Source organism: Poecilia formosa, unplaced genomic scaffold (genome assembly GCF_000485575.1).
Source record: "Poecilia formosa unplaced genomic scaffold, Poecilia_formosa-5.1.2 Scaffold94, whole genome shotgun sequence".
In the NCBI taxonomy this organism is placed as follows: domain Eukaryota; kingdom Metazoa; phylum Chordata; class Actinopteri; order Cyprinodontiformes; family Poeciliidae; genus Poecilia; species Poecilia formosa.
Window position 1 is genome coordinate 42,478 of NW_006800033.1, and position 26,654 is coordinate 69,131.

At 37.9% G+C, this 26,654-nt stretch overlaps 1 protein-coding gene and 1 non-coding gene across 7 annotated transcripts in view; one reads left to right on the forward strand and one right to left on the reverse strand.

The window, feature by feature from the left end:
* The window catches only part of cacnb1 (calcium channel, voltage-dependent, beta 1 subunit), a 44,090-nt gene extending 17,703 nt beyond the window's left edge, over positions 1-26,387 (reverse strand). For 2 of the 6 annotated variants that reach the window (XM_007558028.2, XM_007558027.2), the window contains exons 1-5: positions 26,115-26,385; positions 18,926-19,012; positions 2,811-2,930; positions 2,578-2,700; positions 666-802 (exon numbers count right to left, since the gene is read on the reverse strand). In XM_007558028.2, the coding sequence (XP_007558090.1) occupies positions 666-802; positions 2,578-2,700; positions 2,811-2,930; positions 18,926-19,012; positions 26,115-26,207 (560 nt within the window). In that variant the 5' untranslated portion in view covers positions 26,208-26,385. Of the gene's footprint in view, positions 1-665; positions 803-2,577; positions 2,701-2,810; positions 2,931-14,615; positions 14,859-18,925; positions 19,013-26,114 lie in introns of those variants that run through there. The other 4 variants (XM_007558026.2, XM_007558029.2, XM_007558032.2 and 1 more) reach the window with 4 other exon arrangements.
* Positions 19,552-19,623, forward strand: trnac-gca (transfer RNA cysteine (anticodon GCA)). Its single transcript has one exon. It is a non-coding gene; the product is annotated as a tRNA-Cys (tRNA).
* Positions 26,388-26,654: the final 267 nt, after the last annotated feature.

Consider the following 26,654-nt stretch of genomic DNA (forward strand, 5'->3'; position numbering starts at 1 on the left):
TTGGTTTTTTACCTTTTTTTACCGTAAATTTACTGACTTTCTTTGCAGTTTCGACTTACGGGAGTTACATGTAATTTCTACGGTAATGCAATGTTTTTGGATACGACGGTCAAAAACTGTTGGTTTTTTACCTTTTTTTACCGTAAATTTACTGACTTTTTTTACAGTGTGGGGTTGCTAGGTGATGGGCTGGGCTTGGTTGGGGTTGCTAGGGGAGGGGCAGAGCTTTCTGATTTATGACTTTACATTCTGAAGGGTTTTGAAACATTTCAGTTTCCAGACACCAAAAAGCATCAACTTACTTGGTGTTACTCTCATGTAAGCTTGGTGGGGTTTTTTTTTGTAAACTGTTTGTAGAAGCAACAGAAACCCAAATGGGAGTACAAAAATGTGTAATGTGTGAATTCATATTCACATTCTAAACAACCACAAATATTCCTAGCAAATATCTGCAAAGACGGCAACAAAAGAGGCCGGTGTGTATGTGTGTGTTCTGAAGAAGTTCAGAGTAATAAAGTGACTCACAGCTTTGCTTAGTGTCTATTTTGGTGTGTTTTACAGAGCCTAGTGGATCAGGAGTGATTCATGTTTGACCCCTTTTTTGAAAAGCAGGGATGTTGTTTGAGCTGCTGGTAGTGTAGACACAGAGGACCTTTCGCCGTTACCTGGAGCTGAGCCTATTTTGTCTCATCCGCTGCTCCTGCAGCAGGCGGGTGTTCTCCAGCTTGACCGGGCTGGGAATGAAGCCCACCTCACAGCCCTCCTTCACCAGGCGTCCGATCCACCAGTCGTTGTTGTATTTCTGCACATACGGCAAACAGTGAGATATCAGCACACAATGATGGCTAAAGTCAAAATTTAAAAGTGGCCTATTATACTTCCATGAACAGGTTAGAATATCTATGGCCTAAGCAAAACATGTTCCTTACATTTTTAGCACAAAATCATTCTTAGATAATAAGATTCTAGTCTGCTCACTTTTCCTATTTTGAGTTGTTTTAGGGTCTCTGTCACTTTAAATCCAAATAAGCTGCTGCTAGCCACGTCCCCCCAACTCGATGTTTACACTCCTACGTAGTCCTGTCACAATAACAAATTTTGCTAGGCGATAAATTGTCCCAAATTGTATATTGTTATTGCGATAAGCGGCAATATTGTTGTTTTAACTAATATAATTGTAATGGCATAATAATGCATTCTCAGAGATCAATAAACTTTAAATTCTAATGAACATTTAACACTGGAATTGGTAGACGTTTTAAATATCCAAAATACATAAACAGAACAACAGAAACAACAAATAAAATGAATTATGAAGTCTGTGTAAACAAAATTGTCCTTCAAAAAAGCATCAGATTGAAGTCTTTTATCATCCACGTCTTGGTAGAAAGAGACAAAAAAGATAAAACCGATAAATCATGCAAATGAAAATTATTGAGCTTGTTTTAATTCATCATGCAATTTATTGCTTATTGCGACAGCCCTACTCCTACGTAAAAATGGCTGCAAACAAATGAGCAGTTGTTATTCACCTTGAAAAGCAGAAGGGGAGCCTCCTGCACAGCCAAAAAGAATGCAGCAAGTGATTTCTGAATGGCAAGTCAACAACAAAATACTTGTGTTTTTCAGCGCATATGGTGGTAAAAACAGCTGGTCTTTGTTTTTGCTTTATTTTGCTGTCAGTTAATGTGATCTTCAAGGTTTCTGACAACCTTCCAAAGCTATGCTGTGAACTTTAGTTGCCTTTTAGAGCATCTAAAATCCAGTATCTTTACTTTCACATTTGTGAAGCATGTGATTAAATAAAAAATATGAGAAATCTTAGTTATTACATGATTGAGAATAACCATATAGGTCCTCAAATACTTTATTATCTTTGTAAAATTGTTGAGGTTTTTTTTATTTAAATAAATAAATGGAAAGAAAAATAATTTTATAAAGTGTTATGCATGGACTAAATGCTAAATTTAGGAGTCCTTTTTACTGCCTAGATGATTATTAGGTCAGAGTTAAGTGGCTTAATAAATGTGAAAAAGCAACTTGTGTAAAGAAAACTTCAAAAGCCCTTCAGAAAGCAATTAAGAGCTATTCATTAAGACCACTTTAAAGTTTGAAAGTTTGGTTCCCTGGGTGGAAAATATGAAGAAAATATGACTCATTGGTAACTTGAGACTTATAAGCAGCACTGTGCACCATATAAACATGAAATATGGGAATTTTGTGTATTTTTATTTTATTTATTTTTTTGCTCTGGACCTATTTCTTACTGCAATGCAGGCTGTGTTGCTACCAACACCCACTCATGGCCTGCCATGGTTTCAATGGAGCGTGGCTGTGCAGTGCGATGCAGCAAACAGAAAACCTCATTGGCTTTCCACCCACCATCACTGCAAGTTGCTTTTGTGACAGAGGAGCCTGAAGCCTTTTTGTGTGTCATCCAGGCTGCTCTGACACGGCGGTTTACCTTTATATTACATTTGAGGACTCGGGTACAAAGACCACAGTTTTATGACACTTTGCAAAGAAGTTATAACCTTGTGTTCTCTAGTGAATTGAGACTATAGATGATGTCCACACCTCTTTAATGTGCAAGAAGTCTTTGGCTTCGAAGGAAATGGCCATGCCCTGCACAGGAACATCATCGTTAGGCCCTGGGTTGTAACCAACGTTGGTGCGCACAGCAAATGCCACTGGTTTGGTCTGGAATAACAACAGCAGGAGCAGATATAAGACAAGCATGCTAGGAGTTGTCCAGATTTCAAGGCACACAGGTCAACCAGGGCCAAAACATCATCCTACTGATGACTGACCTTTGCCTTCTCAAGCGTGGCAAGAGCCTGTCTGTCGGCCTCCTTCCTCAGAGCCTCAGGGTCCTCCTCCAGGGACACGTCTGAGTCCGACGGCCGGCTAGTGTAGGAGTCTGCAGAGCCCTGAAAGTCACAGTTAATTAAAAAATAGGTGAGAAAAACATATTTAGCAAGAAGACAATAACTGGGAATCACACCTTGTTAGCAAGAAAAAACAGACTAAGATAACATGTATGCTTCTTTACCTTCTATTTTCACTTGTGATGTGCTTTGAACTTATTGCTTCAACATGTAATGGTGCTCCTGGTTAACATCCTTTCATCATATTAGCATAATTTCACATCCAAAAATGACAAACCCACCCTTTAAATTAAAAATATTCAATGAGTGGGATAAAATATATTTATTAACAACATCAAGATATAACTTATATCTTGTTCCTGTTGTTCAACAAGAGCAAGAGATGAATTTGTTAAAGCACTATACCAACACTATGTTTAGCAGAAGCTAATGCTAAAGCGCTAATTTTAGCTCAAATTATATCTGCCCTTAAAAGATATTCGTATGCTCTGTAATTTATATCTTGCTCTCTACTATCTGTGTTTTATTTATTCCTGTTTATTTATTGTTTAAAGAAAAGTTAAGACAGAGAAAACAAGGAGAGGAAGTGACATAAACAGTCTTCAACCACTTCAAAATAAGAGCATGAATATAAACGGCTACTTGATGAATTCTTATCGGTTGATAACCAAAACTTCAACACAGATGTCAAACTATGTTAAACTAACAGTCTACAAAACAGCCATGTAAATTTTAGTGTTTTAGAATTAGAAAAATTAATATAGGGAAAGCTAATCAAATTAGCAAACGCGCTAAATGAAAAAAAAATAGCTTTACTACTGGCGGATTAGCAGAGTTGTACCCATCACTGGGTACCTCTAACTGTGCCACTAGTGATTTTCTGAAAACAATTATCATGATTATTATGATCTGAAAACAGTTGCTATGGTATTAAAATATTACCATTTTTTTCCTCCAAAAAATTAAACCTTAACAAAATATTCAATTTTTCACACAAGTTTAGTGTGAAACGTTGCTGCTGCTTTAAAAGATTTCAAGGTTTTTTTACCAAAAGTGTCATTAAATGCAGGAAGCAATGAAAACCTTCTTGTCCTGAGCAGTAAAGCCGGCCTCAGGTAAACATACACAACACAAAGGACTCCTTCATATTGCTTGTAAGATGACTCTAAACAATCAGAGGTGGAAATGATGCATAACAAGTGAGTGACACAAGGTCTCAGACCTTCCTCCAAACGCACGAGGGATTCAGTGTGTGGGTGCCTCAAGTACGGACAATACACGGGCTGGGAACTCTTTATAATATCAGCTAGGATATAAAATTCTCATGAAGTGGCTAAAGTTTCCATCACATCTACCACTCATGGGCTGTAACTTGACTCTCCCCTGCTGACCCTGATCCTGACAAGCATGCCAGGATAAAAAGCTGCCTGGCCCCAATGCACTCCTCAGCTTATGAAGAGTTTGAGTGTTCAATTTATATAACCGTCCCACTTTTTTTTTTTCTTTTTGTGTATTTTTTTTAGCTGACAGGCTGCTTGCTGCTTTGTAGGAGGTAGTGACAAGAATGCGGGACAGCTGAATGTACCAGGCAGAAGAAGTGACTCACTAGGTGTACGCTTTTTAAAATAGTTCTGAGAATGCACATGGATGACATGCGCCATATGCAATGTCGATTAAAAAAAAATAAAAATCCTGCCCAAGTCTAGTCACACATCACACCCGTCAGGTCCAGCAAACGGCTGTCGGCAGATATTCTTCTGGAGTTTGATTCAGAACAAATCCAATCTGTTTTTTGTTATTTGAAATTATTACAAAATAACATTTGTCTTGAAATGAAAATCAGATTTTTTTTTGCATGCATCAGAATGTGATCAGGAGGTGCTTATGGGCAGTTTCACTTTTCCACATTTTATTAAATGACAAATTCCAAAATGGATTAAGGGTCCCCAATAAAACTGAATAAGTGAGTGAGAAAGGACTTATTTATAAAGAATGAAGTTTTGTTTGTGGATTCATATACAAAGTTAACCAATCATGTCTCCACTGTAGTGGTTGAATGTAGCGACAGCTTGCTTTGAATTAACAGAAATACACCTTGAATGTTTTCATATCAAGAGAAACAAAATTCTCAGGTCCAGATTAGAATAATATGCCTTTCTTTAACCTGAACTCTGGAGAAAAATAAATAAATACATTCTAGAAAAGTGGAGCTTATTGTGGATATCTGTTACGTATGGAAGGGTTCACACTCACACTGCAGCCCGAAGTGCCTCAATTCCGATGTTTTTTTTCTTTTTTTGCCTTAGTGAAACCTGAATCTGATCTTTTTATGAGAGTCTGAACTACACAGGTCGTAGTTTTTTCGAATGTGACCCAGGCCAGTTGGATATCCGATGCGTATCCGACCTTTTCAAATGTGACATGAATCGTAACGACTAGGTCCGGAGCGTCATTGATACTCGATAAACGTCACTATTCTGCGTCCTGACACGCGCAAGCGGGAAGAAAAACAGCCATAGACATAATATAAGGATAATATAATCTTATATTATGTCTATGAAAACAACAATCATGGCGGACAATAACGAGGATTAAGTGTTACAGTGCTGGCTCTGGCTCCGGCTCCGGTCGGACAACAACTTCAAAATGCGTAAGATACACTCCACCGTTAGCGTCCATGTTTACTTCCGCAATTTATGGCGGCTGGCAAAACTCTGATCAAGCTCTCTATGTGTGACGTTATTGCGCCCTCTACTGCGCATGCTGGACACTTTCAGGTTGTTTGCAGTTCACACTGGAGAATACATACAAATCGCATATATTTGGAAGTGTGAACGATCACGGCAATACATAAATAAAAATAATCCGATTTGTTTCTGTATGAATCATGGTCATATTTAAAGAGAAGCAGCAAAAGCAGTTGAGGTTGGTTAGCAGTGCTTACCAACAACTGATAATGTAATTTAGGACATGTGACTGTGGAATATCATCTCTGCTGCCTCAAAATTGACCTGTTAGCGTGTCAGAGGCTTCTTCAGATTCGTTGTAAGTCTGACAGATACTTCTTGTCAATGTCAATTTATTTGTATAGCACACAGGACCAACAGATGTTGACTAAAGTGCAGTATAATTCAATGAACTAGAGCAAGATCTGAACAATACGAACAGGAAAAATATATTTAAAAGATAAAACAAAACAGAAATCATAACTCTCATAAAAGAAACTCTAATTCAATCAAATAGCAAATAATTAAAGTGGAAAAGGTTTAAAAAGGATGTTAACATGACGACAGCAAAATAAAGAGAGATTCTTTGGAACAGATTTAACTGAGTCACTCGTAACTCAGACTAGAGTGAAGATCTGTCCTCCAGCTTAACAAAGACCAAAATAACAAAAGAGACAATAAAGGATTGGCAATGTCATTGAGTGGCCCTTAAATCCAGTCAGACTTCTACGGAAAGTGGTAGACCACCTTACGATGGGTATTCATCAACACTGACTCAGCTTCAGGACAGGTATGGCAAGCCATTAAAGACATACTCATTTAGGTGATTGCTGCCAAATAACTGTAACAAGGTATTTTAAAATTATATAATATATATATAATTTTTACAGTTTTCATTATTTATATTTAAGTGAGACATATTATTTCAACTATATGAAAGTGGCATCAGCTGATAAACACTAAATTTACAGTAAAATCAAGTAAACAAGTTTGTCTTATATTTCCCCAAGAGTGGCAGCAGAAAAGCAGGAAGATATTTGTAACAACTATAAAAATAATATAATAAAAAAAGAGTTTTCCAGACTGAAGCAATCTTTTCAGTTTGGACTGAAACACAGAAGAGTTGTTTATGCAAGTCCATGATGGCTACAGGAGAAACTTGATTTCTAAGCTAATATGTTTCGGATCATTGTCCAGTAGTTTGCTGACAGAAGCCATCATTTTCATTTAAAAACTCCTAATATTTGAAGGAGTTCATGCATTTTAATACTGTGTTTCCCCGAAAGTAAGACAGTGTCTTACTTTCTTTTTATCCCCAAAAGCCCCACTATGTCTTACTTTCGGGGTACGGCTTATATTAGCCGACCCCCCTGAAGACCCCGATACGTCTTACAATCGGGGGTGTCTTACTATCGGGGAAACACGGTAATAAAGTTACAAGCCCACAGCCCCACTAGTCCTCCACCGTACCCAACAGTGAGAATTGGGTTTGTTCCAAACTCACTCTGAGCCTTTTTTGCTGAAAACTCAATCTTAGTCTCATCCAACTGATACACAAAAATTAAATCATTAGACCTGTCGCAATAAGCAAGAAATCTATTAATTGCATGAGATATTAGCATGAGTTCAATCATTTCCATTTGGACAATTTCTTGTTTTTCTCTTTTTCGCTCTCCTTCTGAGATGACGAAAGTACATTTGTCTCAACTTGCCCTTTTTTTGAAGGACAGTTTTGTTTGCAGTGACTTCATAATTCATTTTATTTGTTATTTCTGTTTTTCTTATTTTGGATATTTAAAATGTCTTCCGGTGTTAAATAATTGTTAGAATTTAAAGTTCATTGATTTTCGAGAATGTGCTCTTGCATTACTATGCCATTACCATTATATTATTTGAAAATGATCTCAAAACAACAATATTATCTTTTATTGGAGTAACTTCTGTGCAGCAAAATGTGTTATTCTGACAAGCCTATAAGTGACAAATACTTACAGATTATTTGTCATAATATGATGTCAGATCGAATATACATAAAGCAATTTTTTTAGTTAAATACTGCAGCTTTAATGTTCCCAAATTGAAGATTTTAGAAATAATAATGTGTTTTTGTGCTGCTTTTTAAAGCAGACTTAAAGGGAATTATATTTTTCCAACTATATAAAAGCTAGAAAACAGTACAGATATTTGGCTGGAGTCAAATGTCTGGAAAAATAACAGTTATGGGTGCAACATCTTTGCTATGAGTCAATGTTTGCACATCTTTTTATGTGTGATTAACCTTGTATTTGCTTCTGACGGCTGTCCATGTGTATCTGCAGGATTTGAAGCGAAATGACAAACACTAATGTTGATTCTCACTCTGCCACCTGTTTCACTGAGGCGCTCTGTGACTTGGCAACAGCACAATGAGAGTGGGCACTCCCTGTTACCAGGGCGCTGGACGGCTGCTCGCCACTTCCTGTTCCATTTATCGAAATGGTCAAAGTGGTGCGGCGGTGGCACTGTGAGTTCCAAGCAGCATCTAATGAGGACAATAACAGCAGTACCCCCACTTAGCAGATCTGAGTCATCGTATGAGGCGTTCAGGTGCATCCAAACACGAGGCAGTGACTAAGAAATACCTGATGAGGTTCCCAGTGGAACATTTTGAAAGGAAAAAAGAGGCAAGAGCATCGTCTAACCCGCCTACCACAACAGGTCGGTGATGCAGCGAAGGCAGTAGGGAGGGAGAGCAATAAGCTACGACTTTTTATATGTGGATGAGTGTCTGAGTCATCCGTTTATGTTATTAACATCACACAAAATCAAAAAGGAGAGAGAGCGCTCTTCATTTCCGACCCCCCTCATCACCCACTCCTCCTTCCCCGATGTCATTAGGTTGTGTCTCTAATTTAGCTGCTTGCTTCACTTCACAGACAGCTCCTGTTCAAAATAGATACAGGCCACCTGATGGCAGAGCTACCTTTCTATTGGCTGAGCCACGGCAGGGACCTCAGCAGTGTCATAGTAACCAGGCCGAGTCAGGGCTACATGAGCGATGAGATGTGTGCGCCTACATGCAGGAATCGATTGTAAATAAATTAAAAAAAAAGGCGAAGAGAAAGCCAAGATGTTCCAGATGTTTCAGCTTTGGACCAACATTATAGTAGCATAAATTCATTAGCAGCACACTGGTTAGTTAGTGAAACCAGACGCATAATGACAACACCACTGAAAGGATTTGTAAGGTTTGAACTGCATCACTAAATGCCCACAAATACTTCTCGTAGATGTGGTGCTGTAGAAATAAACAAGCAGGCAATTTTTGTTAAAATTAGAAAGAAAAAAATTTCACTTCTGACATAATAAATTAGGATTACCTACATTATTTAGGTAATTTTAAAGTTGTTTATTTAACCCTTCCAGACTGATCGTAGTGCTAACGATCCAGCCAAATTTGCAGTTCAGTAATTCCACCACAAGTTGCGCTATCTGCAAAATTCCAGCGATTTCTGAAAGGGGAGACGTTGCATTTTCCAGCCAATATCAAGTTACTACGGTAATTTCACCCCCGTCGTTGCAGGGATTGAAATTAATCTGAGGGGCGCTCTTTTAATAGACTGTAGATTGCAGAAATAACTTCCTAGATACTGAAAGTTCCAGTTGTTTTGGATAAATGGGCAAATATCTTTACTCACAGGACATTTAAAGAGCTGTGTAACATTAAAATAAGCAAAAATATCCAGTTGGAGATTTGAAACTTAGGTCATAAATTAACTAAGAGTTGTATGTCTTAAGGGCATTTGGGAAAGCCCAGATGATGCTGCCATCATCATCTAATTCAGTGGGGAGGTATTTTAAGGCAACACCTCAGACGCACTGAATCACACCAACCCCATTTAGTCCACTTTAGTTGAACTCCAATTTGTTTGCCTAGAAATTTTGGTTTGTTTGGGGAGTTGTGAATGCGCAATCGGACCACAAACACAAACTCTGGTCAGTTTGGTTGAAATGAACTCTGGTGTGGTTCAAAGTGTGAATGCAAGTGGACTGTGGAGACTGCTCAAAAAGCAGGAAGCGGCCTGCACTGCAGGGCATTCTGGATAAATATAACAAAAACAAATGAGTTTAATGCTAACGGGAGAAATGGCTCGGGATAAAACAGAAATCCTACAAAAACAAGTTTATACTATTCTATTTATGTTTACATTTTGTGAAGAAGGGAGTTGCACTCATGTCTTCTTCAGAGGTTTTCATGTAGTTTCCTTCAGTGGTCCTTGTTGCAGAGCCACCAGAGGCGAAGCGGTGTAAAAGGTTTTTCAAAGAGTTTAGTTTGTTTAACATAGTGCAGTGTGAAAACGAAGCCAACCAGTTGAAAATGTAACAAATCTTGCAATTTTGGTTCCCATTCCAACATGAAAATACCCTAAGATATCAGGATGAGAAAATATAGAGTTGTGTAAAGAGCATTGCAATGTGTAGCCATCATACCATTCAGGAGGGAAACAAGGTCCGACTCCCACAACATGTTTTGGTGGACAAAATATCTATGAAATGCAAAAAAAAAAAAGAAAAACATCATGTGAAGATCCTGGCTGGAGCTGGTTATCAAAATTTAAAAGGCACTATAACAAAACTAGCAAAGGAGGAATAAAAAATAGCCCCAAACTATTATAAGGAAATCCTAAACACTGAACCCAACTTTTATACATACATATTTTGTACTTGCAGTTATTTGAATAAGTGTGGGAGCAGCTTCAACACAAAGCTTCAAACAAACAGAAGTCTGAAATCTTCTGATTTATAAGATGCCATAATTTGTCCGTGACATTTCTCGTAACTTTGGTGTTTTCCTGAGAATATTCAATTATCTGCTGCAAACTTTTCTCATTTGTTGAGTCATCAAGCTGCCAAACATGCTTCATTGCTGAAAAAAAAACAAAACAAAAAAAACACTAAATCAATGCAGTTGGGAAAAGAGAGCAGCAGAATCGACGGGGTAATGGAAAAAGGAGAGCGACTACGACAGGAAAAGATGAGCGACTAAGAAAAATGACGAGTCCTGAAGAGCAGCAGCAAAAACGAAGAAGCAGATTTGTTTCTACAAGACTATATAAAATATTGACTTGGCGTTAATGGTGTGATAGTTTAGCAATCATTCATTCCTTTGTTTTATTATCTTAAAAAAACACACACACACACACACAGTAACTAATCTTAACTGTACCGTTCTGTACTGATGCCAGAAAACAGTGCAGAGTTTAAAGATTTTAATCTGTTACTGCCACGAACAAACAGGAACATCGCAGCAGGTGTTGCAAGAATCCACAGTGTATGACTAAGAGGTGATTACCATCGGAGAGCTAACACGTACTGCGAACGCCGTATCCTGATAATTAAACAGATAAAAATATCTTCACACTTATCACACTGGATGATGTGATAATGAATAAAGAAAGAGGAAAAGTGAGAACATTAAATATCCTTTCTGGTTTATCTCTAAGGAAGACAACGACTCCTGCCAACGAAGGGAAACTGTAGCACCAAGACTCAGCTCTACGTGCAATAAATTCATGAAGAGAGTGAGATTGGCTCCGTTTGAGGTGGATAAAGGCAGATTAAGAGAAAAAAACGAGTCCCAGAAGACAGAATCTCAAAACTTGTGGTTGCAACTGGCCTTTATTTACATCTTTGTCGCATCCTGGAAACTGGCTGGACTGTGTGGAAATGACCAGAAAGATGAGTCACAAATGGACTCAACTGAACCGAAATACCCCCGCCTTCACTAATGAGTGTGTAATACAAGTCTAACTCAGTCAGTTAATAATTTTAAAAAGGATTACATCTGTAAAAGATACCAAATGCAAGAATAATTGGATCATGTTTGATTTTAGATATTAATTCAGAAGCAGAGTTTGCTTACAAGACTTTCATTTAAAAACATAACATACTGTTTATGCTTTAGCCAGTCCAAAAACAATATACGGCTCTGGAAAAAATTAAGAGACCACTTAAAACGATCAGTTTCTCTCATTTTACTTTTTATAGGTATATGTTTGAATAAAATGAACATTGTTCTTTTGTTCTATGAACCAGTGATAACATGTCTCTGAAATTCCAAGCAAAAATTTTGTATTTATTTGTAGGAAATGAGAAATGGTCAAAATAACAAAAAAGACGCAGTGCATTCAGACCTCAAATAATGCAAAAAAGAAAACTATTTCATATTCATTTAGAAACAACAATACTCATGTTTTCACTTAGGAAGAGTTCAGAATTTAATATTTGGTGGAAAATTCATTAAGTTTTCAGTGGGGTTCAGTGAAGTGGACTCTTAATTTTTTCCAGAGTTGTATATACGTTCAACTCTTACCATCTTTCAACCATATTTACAGTGCAGTGAAAAAACATTCACCCTTTGTAGGTTTCTATTTCTGTGGTTAATAAGAAAAAGGTTGTTATAACTCAGTGAAACAGCTGCGTACAAAGCAACAAACTGATTCAAATTGATTGACTTCTTTAATTCATTTTTAAGGCTTTGAGACTCCAGAAAACCTCAGCAGGAGTCATGATCCACAAATTAAGGAAATATGAAAACGTGGCACCCAAAATTACTCCAAGACAACATTAATAACTGATCAATAAAAACCCCGAACAAACTCTAAATCAATCCAGGTCTCATTCTTCACAGTTAAAATCAGTGTTAATGATTCAACTAATCCAAACACCAATCTGATCTTAAGCTTAAATTCACAATCCAAAGTCCACCTCTGAACGTCTAAAAAAAAAAAGCAAATCGAAATATTTTTGGACGGTCTAGTCAAAGTCGACTTCAGATTGATTGAGATACAAAGTAAACATTTCATTTAGAGTTGCCATCAATGCTTGATGCCACTTGCTGCCATCAAGAGAGGCACAGTTTTAGAGAAAATTACATTTTCAAATGTAAACCAGTTTGGTTTGGGAAGTTTTTAAATTTAGCAAAACTGCATTTTGTAATAGTATGAAACCGTTAAGTGTGAAAAAATACGTAAAAAGAGGAAAAAATAATAAAGATGAAAACAATTTTTCACAAAATTGTCAATATTGATGTCAAATTTTTTACTTTTCAACTTCAGGTGATGTTAATTATTAGCAGACTAGTCAAAAGACAACAAATATTTCATTTTGTTACATAACAGTGGTTGATATATTAGCTAATGGACATCCCTCCCTCCATGAACCATTTTGTGTAAAGCAAAAAAAGGTCTAACTTGAAGGATGCTCACTGGCTTTAGAGTTCAGAAAGAAAACCAAAAATGAAAGCAGGAATTTAGGGAAAACATGCAATCTGTGGTCAAACCAGTCCAAGCACCTAACAGCTACAGCAGCTGAAAAGGCAGATAAATTCGGTTCTGACAGAAAGGTGTCAGAAAACACAATGCATCAGCGTTTGTGGCGTTCTGACATGTGGGAGCCCAGGCTGCCCGATCGAAGCAGACGGCATTTTGCTTTTATGTCAGCTGGATCTTTGCTTTGTGTGTGTTGAATGTGAGGAAGACACATTGGTTCAGGATGAAACATGGGAGCAACTCAAGCTGCTTAGGACAACGTGAGGTTTTTTTGGGGCCTGGGAGATAAAGCGAACGATAAATACTAAACGAGTAGTGCAATGATGTCACAAGATGTGCTTTTGATTTGAATTTTTAAAACACAAAATAGTAGTATCCGTAATAGTAATATCCAATTTGAATCAGACAGAAAAAGACAGCATTTTGTTTGTTAATGCATTTACAAACCGAGGAAAAATGTATAGCTTCAGTTTTGATGCATTTGAAAACTTTATTTATTAGTATTTGATGTGTTATCAAAGTACAGATTTAAAATTTGCTGATTAAGTTGTACATCGTAAATTATTACAAACAAAGTAAGACAAACGTAACCTAAACTGGACCGCTCAAATAAATTCCCCAAATCCAACTCAGATGAAGCATCTAATGGATGTGATGAACAAGCGAGTTGCATTTGAAAGAAAAAAACTGAATTGAAAAAATAAATAAATATGCGCAGAACTTATTCTGCTAATGTGGAAAAAAAACAACACAATTTTGCAATTGCAGTGTTTCTATTAAACACGAAACACAATTAAAACTACAGGTGACCAAGTTTGTTCACGAAATAAGTAACTTCGTGATGCTGCACCATCATCCTCCTCCTACCACTTCCTGTCGTCTTCTTTGTCATTTCCGCCAGTAGTAACATCTGGTTGTTGGTCACATGACTTGTGTGATGCGAAAATCACACAAGTCATGTGTTACATCCATTGAAGTTACACCTCTTGGGCAGCGTAAAAGCAGCCACTGTTAGCTTGTTAGCAACCTGGTCGGTATCATAATAATTTGGCTCACCAACTTAATTACTCAATTTCTGCTCCGATCTCTTCAGTCAAAACAATGTGGAGAATTTTTAACTGGTTTTGTCAAACAAACAAATATGGCAACTCTTTCTGAGAACCGGCTTCTCAGATGTGACTATTTTGGGGTTTATGGCAGTCAGAGAGAGAGCTGGAAGTCTGAGCTTGCCACTTTAAGAGCTCAGTCTTTTTAAATATATTGCTTGGAACATAAAACATATGAGATCGTAAACATAAATGCAGATATCTGCGATGTCTAATTTCAAGAAGTATAAAAACCCAGTTTACATTGAGGTTGTACAGCTGGATAGACTGAACCTGGGCCTGTGAAGGAACATGGAGAAGCCCCCTGAAATGGCGATGGTGCTGGGAAGACTGGTGCACCGACGCAGCCACTGGGACTGGAGGTCTAATTAAAAACACAGCGCCTTTTGAGCAGCTGTAACACGGCCCAAAATGGATACTCCTGGTACAGTCGGAAGACGGGAAGCAAAGAAAAATACAAACCAGGATGGCACAGAAAGATCCACTTAATCTGTCAAAGGTCAACGGAAATATATCCGAAGTTTTAAAACTCTGTCCTTCCATTTCAGTCAGATGTGGCCAAAGTTGTAAAGCTTTACTTCTTACCATTACGGGCCTTGGAATCCTCTCAGTCCGCTCCATGCTTCGTTTGCCACACTCGCCGCACCCCGGCAAACCAAGGGGAGTCCACTCTATTCGAGTGTGTGTGTGTGTGTGTGTGTGTGTGAGAGAGAGACGTCTGTATGTTAATGTCTCATTGAGTGTGTGTGGTGGTGTGTGATAAAGTAGACAGCCAGAAAAGTGTTTGAAACTAAGAGAGCGCACTCTTAACCTCCGGCCGCACACGGACGCGCACACGCCCACCTCCACAACCCCCCGAGGAGCGCGTACAGTGTCGGAGCTGGCTATAGGGGCAGCAGGGGGGGTCGGGTTGCAGGACTTGTGCTACATTTGCAATCTGGGTAAATATATTTAGCCCTGGCAGGACAGAAACAGGGACGTGAACACACTGAGACCCAGAAGGAAGTTTGGTATGCAGTCGTCAGCCATTCAGAGGCCCAGCTGACCAGAGAGAGAGAGAGAGAGAGAGAGAGAGAAACAGAGAGAAAACTGGGGAGTGGTAAGAATTTTGCACCACCATTCCCCCCCACTTCCACTTTTTTTTTTTCCTCTGAACTTCTGCTATGAGGTCATTCTCCCCAACTTCTCACTTTGTAGTTTGTCCCTTTATGCATTTTTTGGATAGAGAGGAATCATCGGGGGGATTCAGGGAACTGAAGACATGAAGCTCAGTTTACTAGTTTACAGTGGCTTACCCTACATCAGGCGTGTCAAACTCAATTAAATTTTCAGCCAAATCAAGATCATGAATGCTCTTAAAGGGCCGGTTGTGCCAGAATTTATTGTTAAAACTTGTTAACGAACTGTTAAAGTATAAATAAATTCTTAAAATTAAATAATATTGAACATCTTTTCAGTTCCTCAAGGATTTCACAACTGTTTTTAGGGATTTTTTGCAATAAAATCAAAGTGTACTAATTTTGAAATATTTGCACTTATGTATGATGGGAAATGCGACTTTTTATTACTTGTTGTATCATTATAGATTATAAATCAAGAAAGGCTGAGGCAGATGTTTAGTAGAAGTAAGACTACCAGTCACTTGGATCCAATATTTTTCACCATTTTTGCCAAAAATCTGCGATAAATTCACAATTATGCATTAGTGCAAAAAAAAAAAAAAATGCAGGGGTTTGTTGATTTTGCATGAATTTCCACAATAATTTGCAGAAAAGTGGAGGGACTGATTGATGTAATTTCGCAGTAATAGGCAAGAAAACTGCAATCGGTGAACCTCGACCACATTTATATAGGTTTTCTCATTGAGATCCTAGATCATTTTCAAGAGAAACCTGATTTAATGAAGCAAATACACAAACAAAATTACAAACACAACAACATGGCAAGCAATGAGAATTTATTTTCTATCTTTATTTATCTTATCTTATCCATCCATCCATCTTCTTCCGCTTATCCGGGATCGGGTCGCGGGGGCAGCAGCTTCTTATCTTATTAATTTTTTATTAATTTCTTATTAATTTTTATCAAGTACTACTATCCAATTAAATAAGTAGCTAAAAATATTTTTATTAAAACAACAACAAAAAAACTAACATTTATAAAACAATGTAAATGTTTTTAATTATTTAAATGTGTCTTTTGGCAAGCCAGAACAATTTGCTGATGGACTTTTGCAAAAAAAAAAAAAAAGGTAAGTATGTATTTATATTTTATTTACATCACAATTTTATTACCGTTTTATGTAAATGATGCATAAAATTATTTATAAAATTACGTTTTTTACCGTATAGTGAAACTTGTGGTCCTCAGTACGAAGCAAGGATCGACTCTGTCCACAAGAGGGCGACCTCTGACCCTACCAAGGGATGTTTCTCAATGCCTAACCTCCTCCTCCCTTTCACTTGAACAAAAGCAAAGAAATGAAGAAATAAAAAAAATCTAAAGCCTGTAGTTGTGAATATAATGTTTTGAAATATCTAGTAGAAGTTTCCCCCACTTCTATATTTCAGTTAATAATAAATTGTGCTGAAACCTTTAATTTTCATGACCATTTAATGAATCTGTGAGTTTTTTTTAATGATTTACTGTAAAGAGAAACATGAATTTTTTTTTTTTTCATTGACAGCCTCCTCGGTCTCTTTCAGAGCAACAGGAAGCAACCGTCCAACCTCATGCGGCAGACAGCCGTTTGCCTGTTTTTTCGTGTTTTTGTTCAACTTGTCGCACAAAACTTACGAGACGTGTGAGCGTGTAGGCCGCGCCCTCGCCTCACACCCAGAAGCGAGAACAAGGACACACACACACACACAAACCCGTCGAAACATCCTCTGCTTCGTCTCCACATCCCACCGATGCTCGCTCACAGGGGGAGATTCAGCAACCCGGTTGCCATAGAAACCAGGCCGTGTGTACCAGCCGGCTCTGCCGTCGGTTGATTGTGGCTCCGGTGCGTCTGTGTGTATGCGGCCGAGCGAGCGTGCGCTGGCGTGGGCGTGTGTGAGACTGTAAAGCCTATACTGTGCTCTCGGTTGATATGTAAGGCTATATTTACAAAATCCTATATGTTGCCTGAAAGGGTGTTGTTGCTTTTTTTTGTTTTGTTTTGTTTTGTTTTATTTTTGTCTGGCAATTTTGAGCAAACTGGATGTGTGTTAAAAAATGAAAACAAAAAATGTGTCATACATTTTGAAAATGCAAAGCGCAAAATGCAATGCAGCAACAAGAGAAATAGAGGATGTGCTGATTACACACATCATCTACAGTATGTTTAATCATAGTAAGATAAATACTATCTTACTGCCGGGGTGTCGTCTTCTCTGCTCCGAGTTAATGAAGGACACGGCAATGGGAAGGGCAGCGTGTGCAGGCGAGAATGCTGCTAACCTTTTGAAACCACAGGAGACTTCAGCTCCCTGTGTTCACCGACAGTGATGGGATTTTTTTTTATTTATTTTCTAAAGCAGCGCCAGAACCAAACAGTTAAATGTCATACAGCAAAGAGCACATCAGTTCCTCTCTGAAATGAAGAGGTCAGACAGAAAAAGAGTGGCTCGTTTAGCTATGACACCACACGGCTTTCAGAAATGTCATGTCCAGACACAGAAGGCTGCACGGGTCATGATGAGAGTGTGATGCTTTACTCCAGCCTTCCTGTGGTGGAAATTTATTACTGTTTACACAGAGCGCATTGATAGCAGAACCAAAACACCTGCATGCTGGGTCTGGATCAAGCAGAAGTGATCATTCTGGATTAAATTCAGGATCTCATATCTAATATCTAAGTCAGAAGTGTCCAAAGAGCAGCCTGGAGGCCATTTGATCAGAATTCAAGAATAGCCTAAATTTGGTTTGCCAGTTCAGACAGTGGATACAGATTTAAAAACGATGTTAGGATGCAGTCTTTCGAAAAAGACAGAAAATTTAGGATACTAAAATGGAAAATGTTTGCTTTTAATTTGATTTGATTTATTCTAAATACAATAATTTTTACTAAAATTCAGACCAGGGCATCCCTATTAATAACATATTCAAAATAATGCAAGAGTGAGCCATATACTGTTCTTGTTGCCAAAAAGACAAACAAAAAATGTTGAAAAATATGATCAACCTGAAAACATTACCATATGGTTGGTTGTTTATTTTTTATCTGGCAAACCTGCAAAGCATTTTTTTTGTTGCTGCTGATTTCTCCTGCCATCACTTGCCAGGAGATTTCTGACTGCCATCATGTTTAGTTTCAGGTACAAATTATGATTAAAAACCTGATACTTCGATAGACTCGGAACCAAAACTGCAACATTTGCTACATTTTCAGCAGATGCGATTTACTACTGTGTCGAACTACCCAAATCATTTAAAAAAAAACTGTTCCCCTCCCCGCCTGCGGTGGTGCTGCATCAAAAACCACTGCAGTAAACGACATGAAAACCTAAGAAGAAGACACTAACCTCTTCACAAAATGTAAAAAAAAAAAAGGATTTGTCTTGTCTTTTCTATTTCCCGTGTTTGTTTTGGTTATTTTTACCCAGAATACAACCATGTAGGGACAAAACAACCAGCACATCACCCCAGTTTTAAACTCCTTACACTTCCTGTAGTTCAGAGAATAGACTTTAAGATACTTCTGCTAGTTTATAATTTAATGAATGGCTTAGGACAAAAATTCATTAAAAACCTGTTAAAGAACTCGGCAGAAAAGAGATGAAAGTTGCCCATATTTAAATTAAATCGCTGACTTTTTGGCATTAGAAGCCCGTACTTTAATTATATTAAATTTAAGGCTTCCTAATTAAGGAGTAGGGCAGAAAGTAAGGAGATTATGTGTGAAATGTTACCTGTCGGACAAAGCTGTTAGAGGTGGTGTCAGAAGAGGTGCTCCCATCTGAGCGCTTAAATCGGCTCTTCCTCTTGGCGTACTTTCCCTGAAAAGATTGAGGAAAAAAAAAAAAAAAGAAAGTTGAATCATCCATCAGTCTCATAATTAACTTGACACATTTCTGAGAAACCCTCGTTTCCGGGGAGCTTGATGGCCATTAACATTTGGAAGAGCATTTGTAAAAAGCCTCTGAAAACGATCGGGCAGTCAGATGGAGCCAAGAGATAAAGCGGCAAGAGTCCCAGACCACAGAGGAAGTCAACCAAAGAAAATGTGCCCACAGCCTTCATGACCGCCATCTATTACTCGCCATTTTTCATGCGATTCAAACTGAGATGCTGTAATCTGATTGGTAGATCTCTGGCAGCTGGCCTTTCCGGGTTAGGCTGAGGCCACATATCCCCAGCTCCTATTGTCATGGTTACACAATACAGACTAATCATATTTGTCGACAATTAGGGGGCCGCCTATTTAAGCATGAAAAGAGGACAGCTGGTGAAGAACAAACACAATGGATCAATACAGCAACAGCATGCACTTCATCCAGGTATGGCTTTATTTCCTCCCTGGTGGGTTCATGTTTCAGGGGGTATAGCTCAGTGGTAGAGCATTTGACTGCAGATCAAGAGGTCTCCGGTTCAAATCCAGATGCCCCCTGCCTTTCCAGCTCTGAGCCATAAGGTGTATTACACACAAAACAGCATGACGGGAGTACATTTTATCTTGTTTACACAAATCTCCTGCACCTAAAATGAGTCATGCACAAATGTAAAGCATTAAAATAACCAGCCTACAATGCATTTTAGCAGAAATTATTCGTAACAGGGGCCTCGAATATTTTTTTTCACAGGCAAATTCTTAACGTAAGCTTCGTTTGGTTTATTACTCACACCCTGAGAGGCAATTATATTCATGCACAACTGAATACGCACACTTTCTTACAGTAACCCAGTCATCCTTTCAGATCTCCTACACACATACATAACACACGCAATGAGCAACTGCCTCAAAGTCCCCTGTGCTCGACTTGCAGATTGCACAGAGACAGATTAACAAGGAACCCGTAATAAGCGACCTGTGCCGGTGTTTTGTCATCACAGTCACACAGTTTCCAATGTGCATAAAGGAGGCTGTCGCAACGCCTTAAAGCAAACACACTTGGTCAGAAGGTTTCCACAGGGAGCAGATATGAGGGAAACACATTAACTGAATTTATCTCGAGCCTTCTGCTGAACTACAAATTATGTTTTTTTATATTTATATATATATAGAAAGGAGGAATTCAATGATGCTTCTAAGCAATTTCTCAGTAACTCCAGCACTTTTGCCACATTTTATAATATTGCAAACGTATTCCAAAACCAATTTGATCGTTGTTTTTCTTTTCTCAAAAAGCTAAATTTGGACATTTTTGCAAATAATATAAAAAATATATTTTTTATATACTTGAGGCTGGAACTGCTGCCAAAGCAAGAAAATGTGATTTTTTTCTAAGTCCAATAAATTAGCAAGAAACTCAATAACCTAGTTTGACATTCTGATAATGGGACATTAGCATGTAGGATTTTGAGGAAAGATATTAATTTAACACAATTTGGAATGAGGCTGAAACATAAAATGTGGAAAAAGTGAAACACTGTGAATATTTTCTGGATCATGATTTGGGTCAACGTGGGTTTATTGTGATTGTTTTTATTTTTACGCCAGTATGGAAAGGTTAAAAATAACCTGCTGGTTTATACCAGGGTTTGCTTTTTCTGTCTTAGTGGACACACTCTTGTAAAGTGCCGGGCTTTTGTGGAATATTCTTGAATATTATTGACTGGAAAATGAATCTGTTAGAGGAATACATAAAGACATTAAATGATTGTGCAAAGACATGGTTGCATAACTAAAACGAAAACCTTGCTGATGCACCTTTTGATTTAATTACAGCTTTCAGATATGAAAAAAGATTAAAGGGTTGTGAATACTTTCTGGTAAGTTTTAGAATAGAGAATATGAGACACATCATCAAAATGCATGAGTGACTGTACTTTGTTTTGTTCAAGAGCAAAAATAGAGCATGATATCAGAGTCCACCTACGCAGAAAATCTTCAAAAATCCTGTTCTCCAACTTTTGCATTGAATGAGAAAGTTAAAGACAAATCAATAATGTTTTATTATTTTTTTCAGCTTTATTTTTAACCACCTGTCAGGACAGGGTATAGATTTATTGCACAAGATGCAATCACCAAATTTCAAAATGCAGGAGCCACAAAATTTTACAAGAGGGAAATTGTCATATTTGTTTGTAGGGAAACACTCTTGGTTTACTTGATCTATCATCTTCCCTGTTCTGGTTTTTCATTTAAAAAAAGCTATGCCATGTTTTCTTTTGCTTTTTATAAGAGAGTACCTCAATCTTTACTTTTAAGAAAATTAGAAAACATATTCAATCAAGGTAAAATGAAGGATATTGATTCAGAATAGTGCTGTAGCATAATAAAGTTAAGATATATAAAAATCTTATTATTTTTATACACATTGCCTGTTTTGTGTTTAAAGATTGATGTTATATCAAATTGATTTTTGAGAGAAGACGTAAAACACGCAAGATGTTTTTCTTCCAACTACTTCTTTTCATTCAAAACTGTTATTTATGTCAACATGTGGCAAGTAGATTTTAAACTGTACGTTAAATAAATCAAAAATAAAATTTATGTAAGCATGTTCATTCACTTTTGGACTTAATTGGAAAACATATCTTTACAGTGTGAGGGTACAAAAAGTACATTTTATACAACGTAAACAGGACTGTCTCAACAAGAAGTTAAATTTTTAACGTCATAAACATGGATTCAGTTTTCTTTTGAAGACTAAACAAGATTCTATTCTCTCTAAAAGTTTAATTTTTACAGCTATAGTCATGTCAGTTTCAGTCTGAACCATCCGTTCATTAAAATCAAGGCTGCAATCTTTTTCTTAATCTTTTGTTACCCATATTTTGCCGTCTGCTTACTATCCATAAGATGTTAATAATTAAACGGGTAATATTAGCTTGTGCTGGCTGACATGTTTGCTCTTGTAATTCTGCTGAAAGAGGAGATTTTACCAACATCAAAACATCAAACAATGAGCATTTTTTGGTATCTTTAACAATCCCGTCAAAGACATTTGAATCAGAATATTATTCTAGATGAAAATATAAATGGAGGTCATTTCACCTTTTTGGCATTTTTGCAACCTTGACATGTAAAACTCAGACACAAAGTATTAGATTCTAGATTAATGTTTTGATATCTTTTTAAAACAAGGTTTAATTCCTGCTGTCTAAATCGTTAGAGCAGCCTCAGCATTGATGAAGTGCTGCATCAAATGCAACGGAAGACGACCATAAGCTTTCGTTGCCTCCATTTTAGCTGTTGTTCAGCTTGTTAAGGGAAAAAGAAAGAGGTGGTGGTGGGGGGTGAGTGTCACATTTCCATCAGTACCAATTACTGGCGCTGTTTAAATAACTGCAGTGGAGTCATTTAATCCTGGGCAATGAAAGCTGCCTGTATGCTTTCACAAAAAGACAACAGCCAAATGTTTCCCCACCTCAGTGTTTTCACTTTGAGGCTCGCGTTTCCTGTGCTCCACTCGTTCCTAAATTATCTCAAACTTTTATTTTTGCTGGTACCTGTATCTCCAGCTGTCTCAATTTTACCCTTCATTCATACTTTTCTTGTTTTTTTTTTGTTTGTTTTTTTGCATATAAATGTTTCAAAGTGCAGATAAAATATAATTTTCTCCAATTGAAACCCTTTCCTGCACTTTTAGTGTAAGTGATAGGTGAAAACAAATCTTCAGGTGTAAATTTAAACAGTAATTTCAAGAGGATTCTTATTTTCCTTTTTTAATCTAAATTTTAGTTAGTTAAAGTTTGTGGTTTGTCTTGGATTTTTCCTATTTATGAAGCCGTTTCTGTTCATTAGCCTGTGTTGTGTATTATTGTTATACAATATTTATTTGTAGTCTTAATAAATAACTTCCTATGATTTAATTAATGACCCAATAGATCTTAAATGGAGAGAAATGACAGAAAATCAACCTTTCCTTTTCATTTTATGCACTTTATGTCCTTTTCTCACATTTTACAAAATAAAAATCAGTAACTTCAACATATTTCATTTGTATGCTGCTTTCTTAGAAACTAAAATGTCTTACATTTGTATTCAAACCAGAGTAAATACTTTTTTAATGACCGTTTCTTCTAATCAAAGCTGAAAAGCGAGTCTCACTACCAGCTTTGTAGATCTCCAAAATGTTATTTCTGCATATTGTTCATAAAACAAAAAAGACTCAAGGTTTTTGAAATTGGATGGAAAGTATTTGTATACATCCATCTTCCAGTTTAGACTGAGTGCATTATAAGGGTAAGATTATTAAGGTAAAAAAAGAAAAGATGTAAATAAATGACAAACCTTGCAGTTTGTTCCAAATTATCAGCCGCATAAATTGTCCTTTCAGATCTCATTGAAACTGCTGGCTGGCTCAGGCGCTGAATAAATAAATAACTAATCTTCAGTTCAGTTTTCTGCTGCTGCTTGTTAAAGAGCGATAAATGCACCTCAGTTGTAAACATTTCACCAAAATTTAACATTTTCACAGTTAAAACGGATGTTATTAGCATTGCCAAAATGAGATTTTGATTGCATCAAGTACATTTGGTTGCAACAACCTATTAGTGTCTGAACGCCTGTCGAGCAGGAGATGATGCATTGCCACCAAATATATTAGCAATTAAGATGTTAGATGAAGCAATATCACAGCTGAAGGAGTCATTAGACTTATGATCTGAGGGGGGAAAAAAGGGAGAAGCTAACTCATGCTTTGTTAGATGCTCAATATGGAGCGCAGATGATCTGTGAAAAGCCGCCGCAGCCGAACGTGGCTGTGTTCATGTCAGGAAAGGGCAGAGAAATGCCACAGGAAGTAGGGAGGGGAGGCTTCCTGTTGGTAAACATCCTCCCAGATTAGGAGTGTAATTAAGCAGGGTGTGAGAGACGGACGGGGTGGCAGGTGGTTTGGGAGCGCAACACCCGCATAGGGGTGCAGCGATAAACCCAACACGATTTTCTTAATTCTGGGGGATCAGCCGATATTTACATGTGAAACCGATCTTATTTATCGATCTTATCTGCCTCGCCGAAGGTCTAAAAATCGACTATTGCTCACAGCAGAGCAATAGAGGACTCTGCTCACAGAGTCTGCACATTTGCATTAGACATCCCACTGTTGCCAAAGCAGCGATTTTCTTGCCGTTTTTAACATTTTTAGACAAAAAAGTCCAAAATCAGAATCAGCAGGTCAGGGTTTTAAAAGATTGCTCATCAACGATCAGCCAGAAAACTGCACCCCTACTAACTGGAAAATCTCTTAAAGCTGCAGTACGTAACTTTAATTAAAAATATGTATCTTTTTTTTTTCTTTTTTTTTACATATTTCTTGAAACGTCACTATGTCGTGACAATATGAGAAAAAAAAATCAAGCACATCTGCCTTTTCCCAAGCGCTCTCAGTGCTAATTAGAAACAACCAATCAGAGCCAAGAGGCGGGTCTTAGCACTGTCAATCCATATGTGCGCCGTTCACACCCCCTTTGCTCAGACTAACCACTAATGACAGTAGATAAACAAGTTTCATGTAATGGTAAGTCGTTTCTCCACTAATATGACATTTTGGAGCATGTTTATGAGATTGATTGACAGCGCTAGGACCCGCCTCCTGGCTCTGATTGGTTGTTTTTGACAGGGAGCAGTACAGACGGCATGAGTAGCTCAGAGTGAACATATTATCTGCCTCATATTTTACTGTCACAACATTGTGAGAGTTTTAACAGACTTAAAAAAACATATTTTTTAAATAAAAGTTACATTCTGCAGCTTCATCTCTTTTATACAGAATCCCTAATCCAATATTCTGCTCAGATCTAAAACCGCAGACCTGCAGACACAATCTTTAATCTAAGGAACCCCCCAGCTCTGAATTCGGATGAGTTCTCGACCCACAGTCCATCTCTCCAGAAGTACCAAGAAATCTCAGGATGTTGGAGCTTCTCGTCTGCACGTCAACATCCGCTTTCCGTTTGATTGATAGGAGGAGCATACTTAAAACACACTAAAAGGACAAAATAAGACCAAACACCCTGCTGCCTGGACAAGAAGGTTGTCCATCTGTTTCTCGCTGCAGTCACACGCCGCAGATAGAGATCAGATTTCTAAAAACAGACATGATGAGGTGAGATGGTGATGTGATGGCGATAGTGGGACACTTATAGGGAAGAACTGGAAGGAGCTGAGGGGGATGAGAGAGATGAGAGGGAGCTGGTAAGAGTGGGAGTAAAGTGGAGAGAGCAGGATTTGGCATGGTTTGAAGCGCTGGTTGTCTCTGATGAGGTGGGGTTTTTTTCTCCTCTCTCTTCTCTAGAGAGACAATGACTGAGCTCAGCGTGGGTGTGTTTGTTCTAGATATTCTCATTTTTTCATCAGTTTAAAGACTTATGACTAAACATGCCCACGTTACACACAAATCTTTAAAAACTGACACCTTGAAAAGGCAGGGAAACTAAAATAGTAGGAAACTGGATCAAGTTTTATTATTCTAATAACGCTGGATTTAATCTCCCTAGATTATGATTTAACGGGTTTAGAAGCTGAGCATTTCTCTTTTAGTTCCCGATGCCAACAAGTGTTTTCCATTTGATCAGATAAGCAGTTTGTTTGGGGTATAACAGATTAATTAAACAAAGGTGTGGTTTTCCTCAGAATCAGTCTCAAGCGTTACATCACGGTCTTACATCTCGAAGATAATTTGAAAAACAAAACAGGGAAAACTGGAAAGAAAACACAACACAGCTGCCACCCTAAATAAAACCACCCGGATGTTATTGTTCCGTCATTTATTTTTTATTCAATTGATGCTAAATGAGCGACAGGCGATTCAAGCGACCGGAGCGCCGAACAACCTGTTAATCTCCAGAAGTTAAACAGCTTTGCGCATTTAAAAAGCAGCTCATTCCTCACTCCAAAATGTAAAAAATAAATCAGAATTATTAGTTGTTGTTTTTTTTTTTTTGTCAGATAATTGAATCATCTTTCCCCTCCCTCTCATTCTGTGGTCTTACCTGCGTGTGCGGATGGTGGTCGATCATGCCCATTGGGATCTCCTGGTTTGGGGTCGAAGGCGTCCTGGACATACTACTACTTTTCTGTACCATTTGATTTCACTTTTTAAAGAATCTCTTTCAGTTGTCGTATGTTTATGATGGCGTGGACGGAGTCATCTTTTCTTTCTGTCCAGGGGAGGGGAGAACTCGGAGATGGATCTGAGCTGGCTGGTTAAAATAATGGCAACAGCTGCCTCCCTCCAGCCTATAGCGTTACACACTGGCGCACTGAGCGCCGACACGGCTGTCAAGTGTGCGGGATGACGCACGGGCGCATCCGGTTGGAGAAAAAAAATGTTTTATTTTATTTCATTTTTTTAAATCAGACGACTTGTATTATTGGGGCCTGCCCATAGCAATGCATAAGGAGAGCAGTGACTGACCTGCGATTGTTCTACACCCAATAGAATGTCTCTTTATTATAGTTATTTATTTTTCTTCCGTCACCGTTAATGCGGCTCGTACCGCTGCGTGCCCACCCACAAAAGTGGTATCAAA